This window comes from Fukomys damarensis, unplaced genomic scaffold (assembly GCF_012274545.1).
Source record: "Fukomys damarensis isolate Sample0158 unplaced genomic scaffold, DMR_v1.0_HiC HiC_scaffold_24, whole genome shotgun sequence".
In the NCBI taxonomy this organism is placed as follows: Eukaryota; Metazoa; Chordata; class Mammalia; order Rodentia; family Bathyergidae; genus Fukomys; species Fukomys damarensis.
In genome coordinates, this window is record NW_022900936.1 from 39,410,747 (window position 1) to 39,438,192 (window position 27,446).

Here is a 27,446-nt window from a genome sequence, read left to right on the forward strand (position 1 = left end):
ACTAGGTAATGGCTAATGGTGGCTCTTAGAAATATTATAAAATATCCATAGGAAATGAGCCATGCTACCTGTCTACCTGATTTGCTATGTGTATTTAAATACAAGTACATTTTTTGTTTGTTTGGGTTTTTTTGTTTTGTTTTATTTTGTTTTTTGAGACAGGGTCTCACTATGTAGTGGAGACTGACCTGGAACTCACTATGTATCCCAGACTGGTCTTGAAGTCACAGCAATCCTTCTGCCTCAGCTTCCCACGTGCTGGGATTACAGGCGTATGCTACCATGCCCAGCTAAATACAAGTACATTTTAGGATAAACAAAATGCCTAAGTTCTATAAAATAATAGTACAATATTATTATTATAATTAACAATACCTTTTTTGTATTTTTAATATATTGAAGCATCTCATAGAAATTGCTGTGGACTAACTTCTTTCCTTCTTTTACCTCTCTGTCTCTCACTCTTTCTTTTTTTGTGTCTTGTATTCTTTTTCTTTTTTTTTTTTAGTGCTGAGGATTAAACCCAAGGCCTTTGCCCTGAACTATGTCCCCAATCATCAATATTGAAACCTTGAGTAACTTTTATGTGCTCTAGTTGCAGAGGCAATGTGAGGCTAAATGAGTGAGTGAGTAAAGTAGCTTTAACTAAAGCATCATAGGATATAAATTCAACCCATTTTGGAAGCTGTTCCCAGTGATGCCATTTCCTAGTATTTCTTTTTTTTATTTTTTTTGGTACCTGGGATTTCTTTAAAAGTTCCTGGATTCCATTTTCCCTGTCCCCTGGCTCTTCCTTCTATGCATTCTCTGGGACACTTCATCTGTTCTAATGGTTTTAACTGCCACCTATGACTCATAAATCTGGTCCAGATCTCTCTTCCAGTTTCAGACTTCAGCACCCCTTCCAAACCCGTCCAAAACAGCACTCTTAATCCTCTTTCATAATCTGCTTCCAGCCCAAACCTCTGGTTTTATCTTGTGGATTCTGTCTTGAACTTTATGTTGTGATAAGAATAGCTATTGGTAGAGTACTTGCTGTCTTCCTTTGCATTTTGCACATTTTTTTCCTTGTCTAATTTAATTTTCATCACATCTGTTTGGAATGAATATTATCCTATTTTGCTTATGAAATTTTGAGAAGTGATGTGTCCAAGGTTACATAGTTTGGAAATAGCAAATCTGGTACTTGAATCCAGATCTTCCTAAAACCAGGTTTGTAACTGTATATAAGAGAACGTCACAGTGCCTTTTACGTTACTTATTACTAAAACAAATATACTGTAAATCTTACAATACTAAGAACCTTTTCCATCACAGAGCCCTTGGTATGTAATCAAGGACTTAAGGACAACTGTAACAGTAAGAGTGAGATTAGCATTTCTAACTTCTGCAATATCTCATTGTTTAACTGCTTGAAAGTACTGGTTTCTTAGGTACAAGTGTGTGTCAAGTCCCCTCAATGAATAGTTGTATTCAGTTGTTCTGTGTTCTCTTTCATTTAAGGATGTTATACTGAGATGTGCTCTTAACTCCTGGGTTTAGGGTATCTTCTCATATAGCATCCTTCATCTTCATCCTCCTATCTTTGCCTACCCTGGGCTAGATGAAGCCCCTTGCTCTGTATTTCTTTATCATCTTACATAAACATATCAACACTTAGCACAATATATTAATATTTGTGTTTTAGTTGTTCTTGATGAGCACTCTGAGATAGGAATTATGTCTGAGGCATTTTTGTGTCCATAATGCCTAATGTGCTTTTATGGAATTATTGTCTGAACAAATTACTAAATGGTGGATTTTATTGGAAATAGTAAATCTGGAAATAGAACCCAGCTCTCTCTAAGACCAGGTTTGTGGTTGTATATGAGAGAATGCCACAATCCCTTTTATGTTACTTATTGCTTTTTTTTCTGATGGTGAAAACCTAAGAACACTGCACATTATCCTTTTCAATTTGAGAAGCTAATATAATTGATCACTAATCATAAGATTAGAAGATAGTTTTTCATTTATTGTTATATAGCAACACAGCCATACTATATATACCTGCTGATAATTTAAAAAGCTATAATAGCTATTTTTAAAAGCTATAGCAGCATGTTCATTTTACATGTGTTAAATAGGTTGCAGTTCTTTATTGCTTTAAAAGTTGCATAGACTTTTGAGCTTTAGGTAAATATTAACTTTTCAAACTCATTTTGTTTTCCAAATATAAATATAATGGTTTGCTAACAGGCATTGTAATAATTCATGCTGTGATTTTTATTTGTGTTGCTATTGTTATGGATTATTCAGTGAGGCTTTAATTACCTCACATATTTAATTAAAGCTTTTTTCCAAGTTTTTAACATAATCTTAAAAATTAACTAGTTCTTTTTTATTTTTATTTTTATTTTTTGGTACGGGGGATCGAACTCTGGGTCCTGCCTTTGCGAGTCAGGCGGTGGCACCACTAAGCTAAATCCCCAGCCCAAAAATTCACTAGTTGGAGAGTAGTCGAAGTACAAATAGAAATCCAGAGAGACATTTCTTTTCAGTCTCAGCATGATTATAATTTTCCAAAGTGATTTTCATCATTGAAGTGCTTTTTGCTTTGTGTGAACTTAATAGTTTATTTAAAAAGGCAAGCTCGCCAGGCGTGGTGGTGCATGCCTGTAATCCCAGCACTCGGAGGCTGAGGCAGGAATATTGCTGAGAGTTCAAGAGCAGCCTGGGCTACATAGTGAGTTCCAGGTCAGTCTCAACTACATAGTGAGACCCTGTCTCAAAAAAGAAAAAAAAAAAAAGAAAAAAGAAAAGGCAAGAGGCAAGCTCTTTAGATAAAAAATAATGTATTTGGTAGCATTAAAAGCCGTGCTAAGGGCTGAGGTGTAGCTAAGTAGGTAGAGCATTGGCTCAGCACGTATGGGCCCGTGAGTTTGATGCGTAGCATCACAAAAACAAACGAAAATATAGTAAAACAAACAAACTAAAATAAAAGCAATGTTAAAATGTGCTATATATGTAAGTTCTTAAAGTGAAACATTGACAAGAAAATATGTCACCTATATAATAATGAATAGGGGCCATTTTCCTTTCAGAAAACAAAGTATGTGAAAAAAGTTTCATGATGTTTTCCTAGATCTGCTGATGTAGCAGATGTATATTTGTGCTATGATCTTGGGCTTCTAGAATAGACTGTCATCTGCTTTCTTCCCATGGATGGCTGCAGATGCTTCCCCTTTGAACAGCTATCCCACATTACTGAAATTATCTCTCTAATTCTGTGTTTTGTTTTGCTACATTCTAAGACTTATGAGGGCCAAGAACTGTAGCTTTTTGTTTGCTGCTGTAGAATCAGTGATAACTATTTTTAGGATAAATGTTGCAACATAAGCAAAAAACATGGATATGTTCTCCAGAAGTAATTGTTTGGGATCATGGTGATGTTTAAAGCACTGCAGACCTTGAAATGTATTATGAATAAGTACAGAATAATTCAGATAGATTTAATATTAAGATTGTTTTAGAGTAATTCACTGCTTCTAATAATTTGAATTACCTGAAACTTGTATTTAAAATGCTCCATTATTCATCTTCTCTATATAATCATTTATTATACTTTGTTCAGGAAATCATTTTGTATTTAAATCTTATGCTGTCGTATTTGTTAGCCTGTTTATTCAATTCATAATTATGAATTATTTAAACAAAATAATAAAATTAGATTCTAAATATCTAATAGCTTCCTTACAAAGTAAATTCATGTTTTGTAGGTTTGAAAATGCAGATAAAATTTTCACATAGTTAGAGGAAACTGGACTTTACATATTACCTCATCTCTATAGATTCACAAACCTACTGTGACTCTCTTTTCACTGGTATCATCACCAGCTGGTTAGGGATGGGGCGGAGAGTGGTGCTTATTGTGATTTACCTTATTCTTAGACTGAATCAAACATAGTAAGAAAGTTTCTTTATGTTTATTCTTGTTTTGTTTTGTGGTGGAAGTCTGTGCTTTAATCAGCCAGAGCATCTTAAGTACCTTAACACTGATATGTGACGTAGAGAAATTGGTCAGTGACTATTTAATAAATGACCAGTTTGGCTTTAACAAGGCTAAGTTTCTTCCTCAACTTGTGACCACTTCCTGGACTGCCTTGCACCTCGACTGCTGTCCTTTCTTTTTTATATGGACTCTCTTAATGTATATGGAATTCAAGAGAAAAAGAAAAAGACCGTGTTCAAGAAAGCCAGGCCTAGAAAAATTGAAGAACACTTTTTACCGCTATCTGACTTGTTTTTAATCTTCTTTGGCATTATTGTCAATGAAGAATAAATATACTTACACTGTACTGTATAGTATTGTTGGCCTTTCTTGTCATTTTTTTCTAAGTTTTTGAGACCGGCTTTGCTATGCTATGTAGCCAGCCTTGAACTTGCATCTGTCCTCCTGCCTCAGTCTCCTGAGTGCTGAGATTACAGGTGTGCTGCACCATCATGTCCAGTTTTCTTTGTGATCTCAACATGGCAGTTATGGTCTCTCATGGCTTTCTCTCTCATTCCCAAATCCATGGTGGTAATGGACCTTTTTCATGTGCAAAGGCTCAGCCTGGAACTGAATCAATAAGGACTGAATCACCAAATTAATAGGAGTATTGTTATTGATTTATTCCTTTATTCCTTCCCCTGGTTTAAGTAGTTCCTAGGAATTGGTTGCTTCAGATTCTGATTCTGAATCTGTAATTGATTAGTGGTATAAACTTTGGCAAATTAATTATTGGGCTTATGCTTCAGATATAAAATTAAACTTGATTTTTGTTTTGCTGTAAGAAGTTTAGCTAAATAATATCACCAGAAATATTTTAAACTTTATAAGTGTAAGAAGGTTCTTTTAAATTATGTTAGTACTTACATTAGAAATAGTGCTATATTATATTTAAGATTCATATTTAATAAGGTGTTGAATGTCTAAAAACAGTTGAACCTAGGACATAGCAAAAATTCTTTTCTTGTACACTTTTTTTTTTTTTTTTTTTTTTTTTTTTTTTTGCTACTGGGGATCAAACTCTGGCCCTTGCACTTGCAAGACAGGCAGTGGAACCACTGAACTAAATCCCCAGCTCTTGTGTACTTTTATAAGATAAATAGATTTGTGATAATCCCTAGAACTAGATTATCAAAAACATCAAGTCTTTATCCATGATAAATAACTCAGGGCTACATTTCTTATCCCTGACTTCCTTTCTGTTTTCCTTCTTTTATTCTTCACTGCCCCTTAGATTAAATCTGTTGCACAATTTTGCTTTATTTGTTTAGAGAACAAAAGAATAACATTGTAAAGATATTTTTCATACATTTTGCTTTTGAATCTGTATTTTGTCATTGTACCTCATAACATCCAAGAGATTGTTCTCTTTGAGTGTTGCTTCAGTGAATGAGTTTTTTTAACTATGCCAGATTAACAAAGAAAGTGATTTTTGATTTTTTTGTTTTTTTAAGAAAGGTGACTCTTGTGATGGTGGGACTTGATAATGCTGGTAAAACGGCAACCGCAAAGGGAATCAAAGGAGGTAAGCTAAAAATCTTTTTATGTTTTCTGAACTGTATTAAATTTTTCTGAATTATATACTTATCTATGTTAAATTGTTTTAGTACATATTAATTGGCACAGGTAATATGTACTTCATTATCTTACATTCTTAATATACCTGTGACCAATATGAATAAGCTCAGGCTTCGTGTTAACAGCTATGATCATGTTTGAATAGATGCAGAGTGTCCTTGAGGTCTTTGATTATTTAGAAGGGATTATAACTGTGTTCTATATAATAGGAAGAAAAAAATAATATACCCTTTCCTTTAAGGATACAAGTCTTATACTTGTATTTTATTGACCAGAATTTAGTCATATGTCTACTCCTACATGAAATGGAGACATAGCTAGCATAATGTCTCTCGATGTTATTTAAAATATATGTAATTTTGTACAGGTATATTAAAGATAAGTCTTTATGTCATTAGCTTTGTATCATATATATTAAATCTCACTGAAATATTTAGTTGGTTAGTGTTAATTTAATGCTCTTTTATACAATATAGCAGTGTCTAGGATAGTGAGCCTTTTGGGCACTAACAGTATACCATCAGTGGGGAATCTTACACATACGAACTGGGTGAAATCTTTAATGTATTTGTTTCTGAAAACCAATGACTGTGAGAAGATAGCTTGTATGTCAAATAGAGTGTAAGGTACTAATACCTTACAAAATTAAGTGTCAGGAAAACACTAACCACAAATTCGATGTGACAGTAAATATAAACTACATAATATTGTATAATGAGTCTTTTAAAATCTTTGGTACATCCTTGCTATATTCCAGGTAAAGTATATCCTTGCAATGATAGCCACTATCATTATCTAAGCCAGGGGTCAGCAAAATTTTTCTGTAAAGAGACAATGAATATTTTAGGCTAGGGAATCAGTTTCTTTCTGAACTATACAAATCTGACAATGTAATATGAAAGCAGCCATAATAATGTATAAACAGATGAGACTGGCCATATTTCAAAGATAGTTCACTTATGGATACTGAATTTGAATTGAATGTAATTTTTATGTGTGAGGAAACATTTTCAGTGACTTAAAAATGTAAAACATATTCTTAGCTTTTGGGCCACACAAAAACTAGTAGCAAGGTACGTTTGACCTGCAGGCTATAACGCCTCATCTGAACTTCTTTCCTTCTTCCTTGCTTTCAAAATCTTGCATGCAACAAATCATGTACTTTAGAATATGCTAATCAGACCATCTAATTTGTTGTGTGTACTTAGAACATTCTCATTCTGTTAGCCCCTTTTATCCACTATATCCTTTCTTTGATTCTAGAAAAAGCTCACACAATAAACTAAAAGTCATAGCTGGCTTCAACTTTTACCTCTCCTCTGCTCCATTTTTGTTTGTTGTCTTATATTTACTGTCCAGCGTACTCCATTGATAGACTACTTGCCTTTCATTTTTTTTAAGATTTTACTAATTTTTTAAAAGATGTATTTGTAGTGTACCAAATTAATCCTTCTCACATCTTTGTTTTTGTTGTTCCCACTTGTCTTACTAGGGAGAATATCTATGTATCTGTAAAGATTTATTTTTGTCATATAGACTTCTCTATAAAGTCTGCCTCTAACTATTACCACTTCACCCACTAAAATTGGCTCTTTCCTGTTTTTGTCCTGCTCTTACTTATACCTACAACTTAGTTGCATTTTTTTCTTTATCCCTCTACCTTTCCAGACAATAAATCTGTTAGGGCTGTTTTAATCATTTTGGTGTCCAATTGTTTCTTTGGAGATATATCTACCTCCTCTGTAAGTACACTATTGTTGCTTAAATCAGATTCTCAGTGTGTTCCATCTTGTGGTCATTATAGCACCTGCTGTAATTGCCTTGCCCTCCCTCCTTCCCTCTCTTCCTTCCCTTCCTTCCTTCTATTGCCTTCCTTCTTTTTTCTTTCCTTCCTTCTTCCTTCCCTCCCTCCCTCTTTCCTTCCCTCTCTCTTCCTCTCTGTCTCTCCTTCCTTCCTTCTCTACTCTCTGTCTCTCTGTCTCTCTGTCTCTCTCTCTCTCTCTCTCTCTCTCTCTCTCTCCTTCCTCCCTCCCTCCCATCCTTCCTTCTTTCTTTCTGGTACTATACACACCCAGGGGTTCATATATGGTAGTCAAGTATTCTACCACTAAGCTAGATTCTCAATCTTCTTTTTTTTTCTTTAATCTGGACACCGATTTTAGTAAGTTGCCAGTGCTGACCTGTAACTCATTGACCCTCCTGCCTGTAACTCTAGTATCTACCTTAATGAGTAGGCTTGGATATAATTTCTGATGCATAAGCAAGTGATAAATATCCCACTTAGTACTAAAGTATGATGGAGAACAATTTTTATGTCATTTAAATTATAAAATTAATGTATTAAAGTCTAAAGATTGTCTCTTTTGTGCCATTTGAAACAGAGCATCCTGAAGATGTAGCTCCTACCATTGGATTTTCCAAAATTGACCTGAAACAAGGAAAATTTGAGGTCACCATCTTTGACTTGGGAGGCGGAAAAAGAATTCGGGGAATTTGGAAGAATTATTATGCAGAGTCCTATGGGGTAATATTTGTTGTGGATTCCAGTGATGAAGAAAGAATGGAAGAAACAAAAGAGACAATGTCAGAAGTGCTAAGACATCCTAGGATATCAGGAAAGCCTATATTGGTGTAAGTAACATATGTATTATTGTAAACCTAAAGGCTGTGACATTAGCCAATGAAGTAATTTATCTGCTACAAAATACTCATTAAGTGAAAATAATTATGTTCTGGTATAATAAAATGTATATAATTAACTATGAATTACTAATACACTAAGGCCTGCTTATAATATTGTCTGCAGGGATTAAGAGTTGAGGGTTGGGCTGCGGATATAGCTCAGTGGTACCTTGCCTGACTGGGAAGCACAAGGTCCTGAGTTCAATTTCTGGTACCAATTAAAAAAAAAAAGTTGGGGATCTATTATGAACAAACTTTATAATTAGATCTCCTGGGTATTCAAATATAAACACTGTTTTGCTTGATTTCATTTTTAGTGAATTTTGCCTTTTTGAAATAGTCTGTGAACAGAGCTCTAGAATATTTAAAAAATTTTTCCCCCTTTTAATAACATTTTTGTGTTTCTTTTTTGGGGGGAGAGTATTTGTCTTTGAAAATTATTTAAATGATTTATTATATCATTTTGTCCTGATGCCTAAACAGTTTTCTTTTCTTTTTTTTTTTTTGGTACTGGGGATCAAACTCGGGACCTTGCCCTTATGAAGCAGATGGCAGAACCACTGAGCTAAATCCCCAGCGCCTAAACAGTTTTTAACATCTGACAATAGACTTTTGCATTCATAGTATTTAGGCATAGTAAACACAAGATGGCGCTATAACTATGAGGCACAATATGCAATTACTCTAAATTGTTCTTTAACTGAATATTTGCCTTTGCCATCTTGTCTCTTTTTCCTTATTCTTGTGATTCATTACAAGTCCAGTTTATGTGATTAGATGAAAAATTATAAGTATAGTTTCTCAGTGGTCTTCAGTAGTAATCGAAGTTTTTTAAATGCAACAGTTTGAGAGCTTTAATTATAAAAGTCAGAACTTTATCACATCACTTATTGATAAAGTTTATTCCTCAAAACTTTTGTACATTTAACCTAGAGAAATTACTTGAGTTATATTATCAATTCTCACTTTATTGAATCTAAAGTTATTCTTGATAGTGGTATATATGAAAAGTGAACTTTGTTGACACCGTAGTTTATATTAGTCTCTATAAATGGTTAAACAGAGTCCGTAATTTCTAAAGGACAAAACACTAATGACTGTTAGTCCTTGGTAAAATAATTGTGTGTCCAGTTTAACCAAATAGTCTTTAATTTATTGTTTCTTATTCTTTTGTGCATTTATTCATTCATGCATATACAAATTCAACACATATTTTTTGAGTACCTACTGTGGTAAAGGTATGTGTTTGAGAATAAAAACTACACTTCTGGATCTTAAATTCTAGGGAGAAAATTACACAATAAATAAAATTAATAAATCATGTCATATATTGTGATGAGTGTGTTGAAAACAGTATATCACATAAAGGGAGATCAGGAAGCATATGGTGGGGTGAAGACAAGAACATAGTGCTCTCATAATTAAGATAATCATTGTAGCCGGGTGTGGTGGCACATGCCTGTAATCCCAGCACTCAGGAGGCTGAGGCAGGAGATTCGCTGTGAGTTCCAGACCAGCTTGGACTATATAGTGAGTTTCAGGTCAGTCTCAACTACATAGGGAGACCCTTTCTCAAAAAAAAAAACCCAAACAAACAAACAAACAAAGAGATAATCATTGTAGGCTTTAGTTAGCACATGACACTTTGAAGTAAGAGAGTCGGTCATATAGATGTCTGTAGAAAAGCCCCAGAGCAACAGTATGCAATTGTTAAGTAACCACAAATACTACTGAATAGTCACATAACTGTCAGCAAAATATATGCTTTTTGTTCTGTCATCACTCTCAGCTACTGAGTTTCTAAGTAGAACAAACAAACAAGCAAACAAACATAACTATGGATATTGATTCACCAATATAATTTTGTAGTAGGTGAGAACTCACGAAGACATCAGAATATATTGTTGATATTATAATATTTTTAGGAAATATAGGGTGCTTCGCCATTTGACCAATTTTTTCATGGAAGTTTTCTAAGTATGTTTTAATTTTAATATAGTAATTATACATGTCTATGAGTCATGGTGTAACATTTCAGTACATGCATATACCGCATAATGATTAGATCAGAGTAACTGGAATATATGTCAATTCAGAGATTTATCATTTCTTTGGGTTCAGAACATTCAAAATGTTCCCTACTACCTACTTTGAAATATTCAGTTGATTGTTGTGAACCATAGTCATCCTTCTGTCCAGAGTACTGCACCTTTGCATCTATTAATGATGCTCTTCCCTCCTTCTTCTTTGCCATACTCTTTCCAATCTCAGGTAGCCATTGTTTTTTCTTTATTTCTTTGAGATCAACATTTTAGCTTTAAAATATAAGTATTGGTCTATGCCTGACATTTTACTTGACACAGTGTGCTCTAGTTAAATTTACGTCGGCACAAATGACAGGATTTTATTTTTTTATGATGAAATAATGTCTCCCTGTACATTTTGATTTATATCTAGATGTCCCCCGAAAGCTTCATGTGCTTATAGTGGGGCTTTTGGAAGGTGACAGAATCATGGAGGTGATATGGCTGACTTGCCATCAGGAGCTGGGATCTAATTGGAAGAGGCAGGTCACTGGGCTGTGTGACCTGGAAGGGTATATTTCCATTCCTGGCCCCTTGCTTCTCTCAGTACCTCCTGTCATCATAATGTGAGCAGCTTTCCTCCTCTACGCTTCTGCCTGGAGCCATTGGATGATATGATGACTAAGATGTCTGAAACTGAGACAAAATAAACCCCTCCTCCTTTAAATTGTAGGTGTCAGGTATTTTGTCCCAGACAGAAGAAAGTGACTAAGACTACACTTTTTTTTTAATCCATTCATCTGTCCATGAACATCTTGGGTGATTGCATATCTGTATTGTGAATAGTGCTGTAATAAACATAGGTGTACAATATCTCTTTGAAATACTAATTTCAATTTTTTGGATATATACTCAGTAGTGGGATTGCTGGATCATATTGAAGTTTTACTTAATAGTGTTGGTTATTTTTTGTCATTAATAATAGCCATTTTAACTAGGGTGATATGATACATCATATCTCATTTTAGTTTTTATTTGTATTTCCCTGACAATTAGTGATGTAGACCATAGTTTGTTACTTTTTGTTGACCATTTGTATATCCCTTTTTTAGAAATATTAGGCCAGGCGTGGTAGCTCATGCCTATAATCCCAGCACTCGGGAGGCTGAGGCAGGAGAATCGCTATGAGGTGGAGACCAGTCTGGACTACATAGTGAGTTCCAGGTCAGTCTCAACTACATAGTGAGACCCCGTGTCTCAGAACCAAAAAAGCAAACAAAACAAAACACATAAATTAATGAACTAAAAATCAGGCATGGCTAGCCTAACAAAAAGTGGAACCCTGCTTAAAAAAAAAAAAAAAAAAGAAAAGAAATATGTTCCATTCAGTTGCCCATTTTTAAACTGTATTATTTAGAGCTTTTTCCTAGTAAGTTGTTGGAGTTTCTTATATATTCTGGTAAATAAACCCTTGTCAGATAAATAGTTGACAAATATTTTCTCCCATTCATTGGGTTGTCTTTTCACTCTGTTGATTTCCTTTGCTATACAGAAGCTTTTAAGTTTGTTGCAATCACCACTGGTCATTTTTTTGCTTATGTTGTGTTTACCTTTGAGATTATATCCAAAAAATCTTTGCCCACAATAATGTCCTGAAATGTTTCTTCTGTTTTCTTCCAGTGGTTTTTATCATTTTAGATTGTACATTTAAATTTCTGATCCATTTTGAGTTGATTTTTGTATATGGTGAGAAAGGTCTAGTTTCTATTTTCTACAAATGGATCATTATTCTGAGCACTGTTTGTTGAAGAGGCTTTTCTTTCTTTGATATATATTATTGCTACCTTTGTTGAAAATCAGATGGTTATAAATATATTGGTTGGTTTCTGGGTTCTGTATTCTGTTCAGGTTTTCTATGTGACAGTATCGTGCTGTTTTGGGAAGAAAAACTTTTGAAGCCAGGCATATAAAGCTTCCATCTTTGTTATTTTTTGGTCAGGATTGCTTTGGCTGTTTGGGGTGTTTTTGGTTCCATAAAAATTTTAGGAGTGTTTTCTTTTATCCTATTGTTTTGAAGAATGTCATTGGCTTTTGAAGGACTGAATTAGATCTATAGATCACTTTGGGTACTATGGACATTTTAACAGTATTAAATCTTCCAATTCATGAACACTGGATAGTTTTGTGTCTTCCATTTCTTTCATCATTGTTTTGTAATTTTCACTTTAGAAATCAGTTACTTCCTTAGTCAAATTTATTGCTAGGTTTTCTTTTGGAGGGAGGGCTCTCTGAATGGGACTGATTTCTTGATTTTTCTCAGCTTGCTTGCTTGCTTACTTGTCTGTCTATCTATCTATATAGTACAAAAAAGCTGCTGACATTGATTTTGTATCCTAGAACTTCACTGAATTTTTTTAAATCAGTTGTGTTGCTTTTTATTTGATGGGATCTTTAGGTTTTTCTACATGTAAGATCATGTTATATGTACACAAGGATAATTTAATCACTTCTTGTGTCATTTGAATGTCCTTTATTTCTTCCTCTTGCCTTATTCTTTTAACTAGAACTCCCAATAGTATATGGAATAAGAGTGATGAAAATGGATATTCTTATCTTGTTCCAGATCTTAGAGGAAGTGATTTCAGCTTTCTCCACTCAGTGCGATGTTAGGGAAAGGTTAGTTTTACATAGCCTTTTTTTGTGTTGAGGTACATTTCTTCAGTACATGTACTTAGTTTTTTGAGAGTTTTTTGGTTTTGTTTTGTTTTTTAATGAAGTGATGTTGAATTTTTTTGAAAGCTTTTATTTAAAACGTATTGAAATCACAATAAGGCTTTTGTCTTTCATTCTGTAGATGTATTGTGTTATTAATTTTCATATGTAACATATTTATTATGCATATATAAATGTATTATTGATTTGTATGTATATTTATTTATTTATTTTTTGTTACTGGGAATTTAACTCAGGACCTTACACTTGCGAAGCAGGCAGAGGAACCACTGAGTTAAATCCCTGGCCCTTGTATGTGTTTTTATATCTCTAGGATGAATCCCACTTGATCATAGTTTAAATTTTCTGTATGATTTTGGGTCTAAATTAGTAGTATTTCATTGAGATTCTCTTACATCTATATTCATCAGGGTATGGTCTTTACTTTGCCTTTTTTGTTATTCCCTTGTCTGTTTTGCTGTTAAGGTAATCCTGGTTTTCTAGAATGCATTTGGAAAGGTTTTCTTCATTTAAGTAGTTAGGAACAGTTTGAGAAGTGGTGCTATTTATAAGTATGGTAAAATTAAGCAGTCAAGCCCTTTGGTTATTGATTTTTTTTTTTTTTTTTTTACCGTGGATCGAACTCAGGTCCTTGTGAGGCAGGCGGTGGAACCACAAAGCTAAATCCTTGGCCCTGTTATTGATTTTTTTTTATTGGGAATCTTTTTATTATTGAATCAGTCTTTTTACTTATTAATAATTTTTTCAGGTTTTCTATGTCTTCATGGTTTCTGTGTCTTCATAATAATCTTGGTAGGTTTATATGTGTCCAGAAATTTGTCCACTTCTTTATATTGGGTAATTGTTCATACTAATCTCTAATGAACATTTGTATGTCTGTGGTATCAATTGTACTGTCTTATTTTTGTGTCAAATTTTTTTTTTTTTTTTTTTTTTTTTTGGTACTAGGTTGGACTTGGGACCTTGGGCTCGCAAGGCCGGAGGCAGAACCATTGAGCTAAATCCCCAGTTTGTGTCTAAATTCTTTTTCTAGGATATTGTTTAGAATTGCTTGTAGTGCTGGTTTGGTATTCATGTAGTTTTTCAGGTGTTCTTTGTCGTGGAAGTATCTTATTTCCCCATCCATTTTGAAACAGCATTTTGAAGGATACATCAGTCAAGGTTGGAGGTTGTTCTCTTTCAGTACTTGAAATATCTCACTCCAGGCTCTCCTTGCCCTAAGGGTTTGTGTTGAAAAGTCTGCTGTGATTCTGATGGGCTTTCCTTTGCATGTGATTTGTTTCTTTTCTCTTACTGCTTGTAGTATTTTGTTCTTCTGTTGGGTTTCTGGGATCTTGATTATTATATGTCTAGGTGCATTTTCTTTTTGATTGTGACTAGTTGGGGTCCTATATGCCTCACTTATCTGAATGTCAAATTCTTCCCCTCTGTTTGGGAAGTTTTCTGTCATTAATTCCGCAAACAGCTTTTTTAAGTCATTTGTATTTTCTCCTGCTACTTCATGGATTCCTATCAGTCTTCTGTTATTCTTCTTTGCATCATCTAGGAGTTGTTGGATTGGTTTCTCATGATCCTCTACTGTTTTTTTTTTTGTTTGTTTGTTTGTTTTTTGGTACTGGGGATTGAACTTGGGTCCTTGCGCTTGCAAGGCAGGCCACCGAACCACTGAGCTAAATCCCTGGCCCTTCCATTTCTTTCTTACGCTGGGCCTTCATGGCTTCTATCGTGGTCTTGAGCTCATCTATTTTTTTGTCAGTTTCTGTTGTAGAGTCTTTAATCATGACTTCCATTTTGCTCACCATGTCTATGGTTATTGGGGAAATTATTTCTGTTTTGAATTTTTCTAGAGCCTGATTGATCTGTTTTGTTACTTCCTGTGCTTTGAGTTCAGGGTGTCCTGGTGGCTCACTATTGGCCTTTTTATCCTCATTTGCCCTACTGTTTGCCATTGGTGAACTGGAAGTCTGTCTTTGTGTCTTGCTTAAGTATTTTCTCATTTTTATTTTTGTTGTTGGGCTGTCCTTGGTTTATTCTCTGGGTTATTGCCCAAATCTTCCTGATAGAGTTTTGCGCCCTAGCTTCTGGGTCTCTAAGGACCCACAGACATTCTCATCTTCATAACATCAGAGAAAACAGCTCATCAAATCAACCACAATCCTTTATCCCAACTGATACAATGAGCAACACAATATGATCTAGCACAACTTGGAAACTGACCACTTGTGGTGGTCACTAGTCTATCACCCTTAAATCATTAGAATTAAATTGAAATGAAGAAGCAGTCTAAAATATGTCTGCAGTGAACAAACTTTTCAATGTAGTATATTTACCATTAAGGATGGGGCTCAGACAGAGCTAGTATGAGAGGAGTAGATAAGTAAAAGAATTAGAGAAGGTTTCAAGTGAAGCCAGAGGATACAGAATGACCACACAATATTCAGGAAACTGTTGAATTCGAAAGGGATAGACAGAGTAGAAGTAGAAGGACTAGAATATATCCCCTTAACAGCAATAGGGGCTCACTTTCCCTTAAACCCACTGACCCCTGTGTGAGGTAGAATGACAGAAGAAAAGAATGTAAAGGAAAGAGAAAAAATGATAAAAGAAGAAATCTGAGTTAAGGCAGGAGCAGAAACAGAAAGGGAGATGAGGGATAATATGGTGGAGCAAGAGACTGAGTTGGGGAAAGAGGACAGAAAAATAATTTGCTGAATGGAATGAAGAAAAGAAAGAAAAAAAAAAGGATTTGAAGGGCCTCTTTCAAACTGTATCTCTGCTGTCATAATATACAATATGTGCAGAACCAATTCCCCTGATCTCAGCTAGCTAATGGCAGAACCCCACGATGCAGACAGACCTCAGGCTGCAAGGCCAGATTGAGTTCCCCAACCTTCTGAACAGTTGAACTCCATGCTGTTCTACTACAGCTTTTCCACGCCCTTTCTTTAAAGATGTTCAAAGTTGGGAACTCAGAAAAATACCCTTTATGACTACCTCTGCCTCTGCAGAGTGGGTCCAAAGACTGGCACAATCAGGAGATCTGAGAGTGTGCACAGAGGAGCGGGGAAGTTGGGGGAGTTGTGGGGGTTCAGGGGGCGCCCGCTTGGCTACTTTCCTGGCTATGGAGTGATGGTGGCTCCCGGCAGGAGAGGGCATGGCTAATCTTCCCGTGGTGGGTCGGGCGAGCCTTGTGTCTAAATTCTTTATTCAGATTTTCTCTATTTTTTTTTTCTTAGACTAATTTATCTATTCAAAAAATCTGTTGTTTCCTTGGTTTTCTAGTTTTTGGTCTCTATTTTGTTTATTTTCGCTCTGACCTTTTTTATTTATTTTCTTATACTAATTTTGGGTTTGGGATTTCTTTTTTCATTCCTTGAGTTACATCATTACACTGTGTATTTGAAGTCTTTCTATTTCTTTTATGTATGTTGTCACTGCTAGAAACTTCTCTCTTAGAACTGCTTTTTCCAAATTCCACAAGTCTTATTATGTTGTTTTCATTTGTTTCAAGAGATTTTTTAAAATTTCTCTAGCTGGGGATTTACCTTAGTGGTGCTGCCATCTGTCTCTCAAATACAAGGTCCTAAGTTTGTTCTGTGGTACCAAAAAAAAAAAAAAAAAAGGCTGTACAAAAATAATAGTGTGCTACTATTTACATAAAAGAACTTTTGGGCTGGAGATTTAGCTCAGTGGTACTGTCTCCTGCTTTCCAAATGCAAGGTCCAGAGTTCCATGCCCAGTACCAAAAAAAAAAAAAGATTTTTCTTTAATTTCTTAATTGACCTGGAAGCTACTTAAGAGAATTATTTAGTTTTCAGGTATTTGTACAATTTTTAAAGCTTTTGGTATTGATTTCCAGTTTTATTTACTGAAGATATGTGTTGTGGTTTCAATGTTTTTAAATTTGCTCACTTATTTTGTATCCTAACATAGTTTATTTTAGAGATTATTCTGTGGCTGATGAGAAGATGTATATTCTTCCGTTGTTTGTTTGTTTTTGGTATTAGGGATCGAACTTGGGACCTTGCACTTGTGAGGCAAGCAGTGGAACCACTGAGCTAAACCCCAAGCCCAATTCTGCCACTGTTGAATGTAATATTCTCTAGAAGCCTGTTGGATGTTATTTTTCTGTAGCACAAACTCTTCTGTTTCTTTGTTGATTTTTGCTTTGGATAATCTGTCCAATGATGAAAGTAGGATGTTGAAGCCCTCAGCTATCATTTTATTGATACCCAGTAATCTTTGCTTTATATAACTACATGTCCAGATGTTGGGTGCACACAATATATATATATTAATTGATTTTTTTCTCTTGAATTGATCTCTCAGTGATTATATTGTGATCTTCTTTGTCTTTTTACAGTTTTTGATTTAAAGTCCTTTTTATCTTTTATGGGCCTAAGTATTCCTACTTGCTTTTTGGTTTCCATTTTTGTTGTGTATCTTTTGGCATGTCATCACTGTTAATCTTTGTCTGTATATACTAATAAAGTGAATCCCTTGTAGGCAGCATATAGTTGCTGGGTCATGGGCTTATTTTTGTAGTCTATTTAGCCAGTCTGTATCTTTTTGTTAGGAAATTTATTTATTTCCATTAAGTTTATTGGTACATTTTAGGTATATAATACAGTTACATTCATCATTAGGATCTTGTACCTTTACATGATGTATTTTGGTTCTTATTTTTTCTCCATTCCCCTCTCCACCCTTCAACCCCTCCACCCTTACATATTTACATAGACTTTGTTTCCATGTTTTTCCATTTCTCATATTTTTTATTTTCCTTCTTTCCTTTCTCCTATCCATACCATTTGTTCAGCTGTATATAGTAATGTGAATCAGATTGTAGGCTATTAAATATATCTGATAAGAAAATTTCAATGAAAAATTATTTGAATTTTGTCTAATGAGAATAAAAATAAATGTCATGCAAACATTTTTTGATGTAATTATGTTAACCTGTTTACCAGGAAAAACCCTTTTTTTCCTTTTACCAATTATAGAGACTAACTTTAGCATCTACTCTTATTAACTAAAATATGGATTATGTTACTGCTGAGCTTTCGATTCTTAATATCTCCAAAAGACCATATGGTAAAGACATCTCTAGCATGGCACGGTTAGGAGGATGCAGAACCTTTAAGAAAGGGGCCTAATGGGAGGTCTTCGGGGGCACACTATACTCTTGTGCCCTTCCAGAGTATAGTGAGAGTATAGCCTCTTCTTCTTCCTCTTTCTTTGTGCTTCTCAGTACTGCTTTGTTACATGCTCCCACTATGACATGCTGCCCCATCACAGGTCTAAAACCAACAAGGTCAACCACTCATGGATTTGAATCATTGAATTAATCAGCCAAAATAAAATAAATGTTTATAAGCTGATTGTCTCAGATACTTGTTGTAGTAACAGAAAGCTAACACAGAAAATTGGCGCTTAAAAATGGGGGTCACGACTTTTACCTACCAATATGGAAAAACATGTGGAATTGGTCTCAATGTGGAAATATTTGAAATAGTGGACTAGACAAAGCCTAGGAGCTTAATGGGTGATTCTTGGAGATGAGGTCAGAGATGAGAATGCTAATAGAAATGTAGAAATTATAGGTTATGTTGATGAAGTTTCAGATGAAAAGAAGACTATTGAAAACAGGACTGAAGGCTTTCCTTAGTATTAGTACATTGTGGCGGAGAATTTTAGAGCACCATTGCATGTGCCTCCTTTCTGGCCAAGATACAAATTTTCCATCTCTCTCTTCTGTTCTTTTTTGTTCCAGATTCTCACAGTAAATTTGGCTAAAAGCAATTTGAATGCTTAAAGTTTGAATGCCCTGCTGCCTTAAAATTCCCTCCACCAGATGGAGTAGTTCATCACATTTAAACTCAGCCCTGTCCCACTAAGCATGGGGCAGTTTAATTCACAGGTAATTAAAAAAGAGTGCTTTGCATTATTAATGGCCCTTGGGACTCTCTGAAATCATACACAATTCTGGGTGTATGTGCATTTTTCTTTCCTTAATATCAATTCCAAAAGAAATTTATGCAAGTGGAAGCAAGTTTTAATGAGAGGAGAAACAATAACCAGCCTTTATAATTACTTTTTCAGTATGGAATTTTGTCTTCAACCTATGCTTATTGACTTATCTTATTTCTAGAGAGTGTAATTGGAAAAATGTCAGTTTGCAAATTTTTTAAAATTATTTTCTTTATTATAAGTGCCCAAAGAAAATTAACTAGCTTATACATTATTCTAATACTGTCATTGGAAACTGAGTTCAATCTACTTTTGTTAAGTTAGACCTTTAAATAATAAATAGGAGAATCTAAGTCATTTTTTTTAGAATGCTGTAGACCCTTGGTTATCTACTTATGTCATATAATCAGTTGATTCTTACAGTTTTTTTGTTTGTTGTTTTTTTTTTATTTTGGTACTGGGGATCAAACTCAGGCCCTTGCGCTTGCAAGGCAGGTAGTGGAACCACTGAGCCAACTCCCCGGCTCAATTGTTACAGTTTTTAGTCTCCTAATTTACCACTTCCATCCTTGGAAACCCATACTCAACTGAATTTATAGGGTCCATAAAGTTAAGATTTGTCTTCTTTCATTGCAACCTTACAAGCTGTCATCTTCTTTAATCTCATTTATTTATAGCATTGAGTCACCTCCAGACTCTCTTACTAAAGACTTCCTTTAGTCTCTTAAAGTGAAGTATTCAGTTCCACATTCAGCTCCTCTTGTAGCAACTGTTGTTTATAGTAAGGCATTTCATCTGGTCGACTGTGTAGGTGAACACATTTAAGCATTGGGAGCTTAAACACTGTTTAATATTTGTTAATATAATTACACCCTGCCTCACTCTCCAACTCCTTACCACGTTCTATTTTGTAACAAAACAGAAAAACACAACGACAAACTTGCTTGACAGTGATGATCAGCAGTAAGATGTCCATGGACTGCTTGCATATAGATCTGCTCAGAGCTTCAAAATTTTTGAGAGTGAAGCCAGGGATGTCTTGTTTGTGTGTGTGTTTTTTTTTTAAGCAAGTTCTTCAGATTCTTTTAATGCATAGAAAAAAGTGAGGACCACGAGGGTAGAAGAAAATGTGAAGTTTGGGGTCAGACAAGCCTAGGGTAGGTTACTTATTCTTTCTGAGTTTTATATGTCCAGTTGTAAATAAGAGTTTTTATACCTGTGTTGTTATGTAATTAAAAATAATGCATTTAAAGCTTTTAGTGCAGTGTCTTACTAGTTTTCTGTAAATGTAATTATGGATTTATGTATTACTGTTGTTGATGGTATGCTGTATCCAGGTGGAGATGAGTTAGAAGAACTGGTTTCAAAGTGACCTTAATTTACATAAGGCTTGTGAATAAACAGCCTAATTCAGTTGTTATGAATCTGAGCTGTAATGCTCATAAACAATTTTTATCATCTCATATGTACAGAACTAGTAGGTTTTTAATATTTATTGTACATTTCACTCTTTCAAGAGTATCTTTTCCCTTTCAGGTTGTTATATTAAGAAAATATTACTACTTGTAGTACCTATTCAATATGGAAATAAAATACTGTATACAAAATATTCATATTTAAATATTGTGTCTGTTGTTTAGGTTCAGATTATAATAATTGGTTTAAAAATACAGCAGTGAATTAGTGTATGCTACATTGCTTAGTGATTAATCTGTATGTAAGTCTTCATTTAAAAGCACTATGTGGGCCAGGGATTTAGCTCAGTGGTGCTGCTGCCTGCCTTGCAAGTGCAAGGACCCGAGTTCAATCCCTAGTAGCCCCCCCAAAATAAAAGCACTATGTATAGAATTAACATGCTAAAAAAACTTTTTCAAATCTATCTGAGTGTAATTATATTAATGAATATTAAATAGTGTTTAATGTTCTCAGTTTTCATGATGAGCAATTTAGGAACAATACTAAGCATCAGTAAAGCTCTGAATAAAATTTAAAAGGAAAATAGATAATAGCAACCATTACCGAATTAGCTGTGGAGTTTGTCCTGTGTTTTAAATTATCTTTTTATAAAGTTTTGTTAACATTTGAAGCTGAGGTATGTGGAACAACTTTTCCCCTAGTAATTCTTGATAAATTGTCAGAGTAGAAAGCACTGCAATTTCTTTATATTTTAGAAATCAACATTATATTAGAATGCATATGCACACAGACACACCCATAAGTGTACCATATACAAACTCAATCCTTTTCCAGTACTCAAGGCTTCCTTACCACATTTCCTCCGAGGTATGGGAAAATTACTACCTCGATTACACCTGTCATCTACACATCCCATGCCAACAGGCAAGCAGCTAAATTGTTGTACTGTCTGACCTCGCATTAAAGTTCTGAAGACACACTTTTACTTTAAGGAAGTACTAGAAGCTATCTCAGAAATATTCTTTCATTTTTTTCCTCCACCATATTTATTCAGCTATGTGGTTTTACTCCTAACCCTGCCTTTCCTCCTTATAATATGAAAGATGCATTTCTGCTGCTATCCAATATCAGCTTCTCCATTTGCAATGCATATCATAACTCTTTGTTCTTTTGCATATTATCTTTTCCCTTTCTAATATTAAGAGGTTCTCTGAATCACTCCCACCAGCACAATTTGCTCTCATGTTTCTTTAAGCATTGTGCAATCCTTTTGCTCCATGTCTCTCTCCAGATGTTGACTCCTTTTTATAATGCCTTCTTCAGACTTTTAGAAAGAATTGTCATTACTTGTACTTCATGTCATACTCTTTCAACATTCTGTATGTGTGCTTTCATTCGTACAGTTCTGTGAAACTGCTTTTGTTGAAGTTAAAAATTATCTCCATGCTGCCAAATCTGTTGTCACTTTGCTGCTCATTTTTTACCTAAGGATAACTCTTTCCTCAATTTTTTTCTTCTTTAGAGTATTCTTTAATACTACAGTATTCTTCCTTGGGTTTTTTTTTTCTCTCTCTTTAATTGAGTTTATTGGTACATTCTAGGGATACAGTACAGTTACATTCATTGTTGGGAGTTCCTTGGCTTTTCTTCTGCTTTATTGTCAATTCCACTTAGTCTCTTTATTAAATTTGTAATATCCTAGGTCCCTTTCTGACTTCAAGTTTTTCTGCTGTGCTTTTGTTTTTGTTTTTTGAGGCAGTGTCTTGATATATATTCTAGGCTGGCCTTGAACTCGAACTCACTATGTATTCCAGGCTGGCATTGAACTCAGTAATCCTTTTTTCCCAGAATCCCAAATACTGGGATTACAATTGTGAGCCCACACCTGGCCTGACTTCAAATTTTTTCCATCCACATACTTTTTAGATGACTTCATCCTATAGTTGCCTTACTTTACATACCATTTATTTATTCAAATGACTAAAGTTTATATTTCCAGTCCTGACTTAGTCTAAGCATTCCTACTGAAGTAGCTGACCAGAGAAACTTCCACTTAGACATTCACACTTACATATTATTTTAGATTTTTTTTGTTGTTGTTTTTTGAGACAGGGTCTCACTATGTAGTTGAAACTGACCTGGAACGCACTATGTAGCTCAGACTGGTCTCGAACTCACAGCGATCCTCCTGCCTCAGCCTCCCGAGTGCTGGGATTACAGGTGTGCACCACCATGCCTGGCCTTATTTTAGATTTTCTTGAGCAAAATAGAATTTCCTTCTAACTGCCAATTCTGTCTTTTCTTCATCTCTCTTTTCTAATAGCATTATCATCCAATAAACATCTTGTAGATTTTGCTTCTTAATTACATGCTAGTTTAATTTTTCTAACCCTACTATATAGTACATAGCTGTTAAGAGGTAGTTCTAGAAATCAGGCTGCCTGTGCTCGAGTATCAGTTGTCTGTGTACAGTTTCCATGACCTGGAATTATCACTTTTACTACCATCCTAATTCAGGCTTTAGTTACCTCTTACTGGACGACTACATAACCCTTCTAATTATTTTCCTTCTCTATGTTCATGTCTTCTACTCCATCCTATCCCATAATCTATCCCACAGACTGTCTATCCATAGTAGACAGAATGATCTTTCTCAAACATAAATGTTATTAAGTTGACTCTTAGGCCTAAAACAGTTTGACAGCCTTGTACTGATAATGCTTGCTTTAAAATCAGGCTTTTTTCCATGTCTTATGAAGCTTTACACCTGGCTCTTGCTGGCTTCTTATAAACTCATGTCTTATCCCACTGTTTTATCAATTATGCCCCACTATACTGTCACTTTTCTTTAGTGAAGTCATACCTTCTTGTGGTCTCCTTACTGGTGCTGTTTGCTTTTTATGCCTGGAATGTACCCTCATTTGTATTCATTATACATATCTTTACTTAAATACTACCTTTCAGAAAGTCCTTCACTGATTCCCACCATAATGAAGCCATCCTGACAGCCTCTGTATCATATCATCATCATTATTTTAAGTCTCAGCCTGTAACTTAACATTATCTTATATTTGTACTTATTCATTATCTGCCTTCTCCACTAGAATATAGATTCAACTATATCCCCAACCCATACTGTAGTGCCTGAAATTATTAAAAGTGATGTCAGCACATTCAAAATCATAATTACTTTGTATTTTTATCTGCCAAATTCATTGATCTATTATAGTATCCTGAATGGCTCCAAGTTCAAGAAGACAATGCCTTAGTTGATTATTAGGCCTTCGACTTAATTCAGCTACAAGTTACCAGTTAGATTCTCAAGTATTTAGTTGAGTTTTCCTGGGATTTGTTAACTGCTGAGTTAATTTACCTACAAGAGAATAAAAGATTTAATGTGTATTTTGGTTTGATTTTGCTTTATTGCAGCATCCTTAGAGATCTTGTTTTATGTAATTCTTATCTATCAAAATATTCTCAAGTGAATGAAATGGATTGCTTAAGCAGTCATCATTTAATTGAATATTCATCTTGTTAAAGTATTGAAAGTTCAAGAAATGTGTAATAGCTCTCATTAAAAACTTCCCATTTTCCTTGATAAAACATATCATTTACTTCTTTAGGCATTTGTTTTCCAGCAACTTCAAGCTGATGGAAAATTAATACCTGATTAGAAACTCAAGATCATTCATCTTCTTTTTTTTTCACTTTTCTTTTTTGGTACTGGAAATAGAACTCAAGGACTTGCTCTTGCCAGCCAGGCAGGTGCTGTGCCACTGAGCTACATTCCCGGCCCTCTTCTTATTGTAATAGCCCATAAATTGAAGATAGCCATATCATTTTTACTTTAAATACAGATTTGTCTAATATCCCTAACATCAGAAGTTTCTGCAGTTCACGTTGGTATTAGTTAAAGGAGAAACTTATGATTTAACTGATAAAATGTGTGTGAATGAAGAAACACAATATAAGAATTGAGATGTGGGATATCCTTCACTCCGAAGCTGGAGAAGTTTCTAAACTAGCTTCTTTATTTTGAGCTGCAACATGGACAACACCAGCAACACAATGCCCTGCATGGATTTCTTCTTTTGTATTTTACAGCTAGTCCAAATTTCTCTTTAGTATTGTTAACATAATCTTTTGTACTATTCACTATCATTTCAATATTATTGAGGCTCTCTCCTTGTTCTTCTACTAAAAGAGATATCTGAATAAAAAGATCCCTTAAGTCCTTTATTTCGTTCTCCAAATTAACAAGTTCTTTATGTCTCTGTTCAATTTCTGAGAGTTGTGCTTTTGTGATATTTATTTCTGTAAGTAAGCTCTCATTAAAAACTTCCCATTTTCCTTGATAAAGCATATCATTTACTTCTTCTTCAGGCAGTTGTTTTTCAGCAACTTCAAGCTGACGGAAAATAAATGTCTTGCATTTGTCTTGCTTTGCTGTTATTGTGTCATTGTACATAAACATGGTTTGCTGAAAATGATGGACCATCGCAGCATGCTGAGATTTAAGTATCCTTGTCACCACTGAGGATGGTCCATTTTCAATCTCTGACTTTTTAACTTGTTTAACTAACTCACCCAGATTTCTGTTAATGTGTTCTGCTTGGGTTTTTATCTCCTTTGTAATGCTAGACTCTCTTTTAAGTAGACTAAATCTTCTCATTGAAGCCACCAGACTTTTCTGCTGCTGTCCAAATTTTTGCACATCATCTGTGAAATTGTTAATAGTCTCCTGTAGTTTTTGGATCTCGTGTAGGTGTCTCTGGGCAACAGGCTCTCTTTCATAAATAACAGCTTGTTGCTCATGTGTCCCTTGTTCCTCTGTTTCGGTAGCCAACACGTGACTGTCTCTAGAGAGTTCTAATTCCTTTGTTCTCTGCTTTAATTCTTGAAGTCGGTCTTTCATCTTCCCTTTCCTGATAAGAAGCAAAAAATATCATATTGAACTAAGAGAAATTTAGTGTTTTTCATGAGTACTTGTTTGTTTGATTTAGATATTTCAGTTTTGAAGATGAGGAGCTGTGTGGGACTATAAGTAGCTCATTGGATCACATATAATATTAGTAACAATCAAAGAAAAATGTCTCTAATGTTATGCTATGGGGACTCAGTGTTTGACTTGTTTTTTTGGTTTTTTTTTTTGGTTTTTTTTTTTTTTTTTTGTACCAGGGATCAAATTCTGGCCCTTGCGCTTTCAAGGCAGGCAGCAGAACCACTGAGCCAAATCCCCAGCCCAGTGTTTGATGTTTACACAGACACTTTTAGTAATGATTTGGATTTTGTATGTTGTAATAAAAAACATGTTAATTAAATATATGGTTGGGTGGAATTTGGAGGGATCTTTAGTATGTTGAAATGAACAGTTGGGTTTCAAAGGTTGTAATAGCATTGAAAACTGTACTAAAAGTAATCAATTAGATGTAAAATATTTCAGTGAATTGTTTGAAAACATGTTTGGATCTAGACAGTGGAGTACTATTGGGTTCATAAAAGTGTCTACAAAAGTATTGGATCTTTTAATATCAACTTTATTATACCTATCAAAATAGTTACACTTTTACAAGTAATGGTATAATATAATGTCTAAATAGACTTAGATGTCTTGCTATAGTAACTGTGGTACTCAGAGTATACTTGGGTGGGACTACATTAAATTCTAAGCATGCTTTGAGACAGAAATTCATAAATTGGGAATTTCCAAACTGAGATTGAAAAAAATTGAGATTGGAAAACCTTATCAAATGGCAAATCAGTGAAAGGAATGAAAAATAAGATGTAAGGAATATATGCAACAATCTTCTGGAATATAAATATCTATATATACAAATTGAATTAGATTTACTGGGCATAACTCCAGAGGACAGTAGGTAGTAATTATATAGAGTTTAATTCAGTATAAAGATGACATTACAAGGTAGAAGAGCTGTTCCAGGATGAAATGAATGCTTCATGAGGTGATCAGCTGCATCAACAAAGATGTTCAAGGTGGTCTTGAATGATGACCCAACAAAGAATGTTATAGAAAAGATCTGTGCATTGGGATTAAAATTAAACCAGTCTACTGACAATAATCCTTTGATTTTAAAGGCCTGGCATTTAGTCAAATAATTATCGATGTCTACTTTATGCAAACTTCTAAGTGCTTCAGTATACATATAAGAACATCTATCTGTGTTTGAGGAATTTTCATTCTATAAGGAAATGAACAATATAGAATTAAAGAGATAAGTGATAAATTTTAGGTCTTGATAGAACAGTCAGAAAAGGTCTATACGGAGATATTTGAGCTGTGTTACCTAAATATTGAGAAGCCAACCAGAAGAGGCAAGGGTATAGGAGACTGGGAGCCATGGTAATGCAATGAGACAAATATGTTTTCAAAACAAAATTAATTTTTGTGTATATAAAAATAACAAGAAGAGTAAGTTAAAATAACGAAGTCAGAAAGGTGGGAAGGGACCAGATCACAATGGGCTTGTGAGCCAAATCAAGAGTTTAGATTTTATTCTAGATTCAGTAGAAGACAAAAGATACATAGGGTATTGGCATGATTTTTTTTTTCCCAGTACTGGGGATTGAACACAGGACCTTGTGTTGGCAAGGCAGGCACAACACCACTCAGCTAAATCCCTGGCCCTTGGAATGATTTGTTTATAAAAGATGTCGTAGCTGGTTATATAAGAAACTGTGTACCAATGTGGGAAAAACAGTTCACAGGAGAGACTTGGATGAGAAAATGAAGATAGAATAAATGAGAATGATCAGAATATATTTTTGAAGGTAAAATAAATAGTACTTGATGGTTTCAACCTATCAGGGTTTAACACAGATTTTAACATTAGCACCATTATTTCTTGAAACAAATAATAGAAAAGTGTTTTTCTTGGTTTTCCTCTTACCTCTTTCGCTCTTTCCCACCTGGCTTCTCTTCTTTCTTACCTCTGAATTTTGGAATGTTTCCAGTCTCTATTTTTTTTTTTTTTTTTTTTTTTTTTTTTTTTTTT

At 34.6% G+C, this 27,446-nt stretch overlaps 2 protein-coding genes across 2 annotated transcripts in view; one reads left to right on the forward strand and one right to left on the reverse strand.

Annotated features, from left to right (window-relative positions):
- Positions 1 to 27,446, forward strand: part of Arl13b (ADP ribosylation factor like GTPase 13B) — a 73,373-nt gene that overhangs the window by 13,747 nt on the left and 32,180 nt on the right. The window contains exons 2-3 of the mRNA XM_010602900.3: positions 5,485 to 5,555; positions 7,990 to 8,239. Of these exons, the coding sequence (XP_010601202.1) occupies positions 5,485 to 5,555; positions 7,990 to 8,239 (321 nt within the window). The remainder of the gene's footprint in view (positions 1 to 5,484; positions 5,556 to 7,989; positions 8,240 to 27,446) is intronic.
- Stx19 (syntaxin 19) overlaps positions 24,464 to 27,446 on the reverse strand; it is a 9,747-nt gene continuing 6,764 nt past the window's right edge. Inside the window, exon 2 of the mRNA XM_010602899.1 lies at positions 24,464 to 25,358. Coding sequence (XP_010601201.1) covers positions 24,464 to 25,358 — 895 coding nt within the window. The remainder of the gene's footprint in view (positions 25,359 to 27,446) is intronic.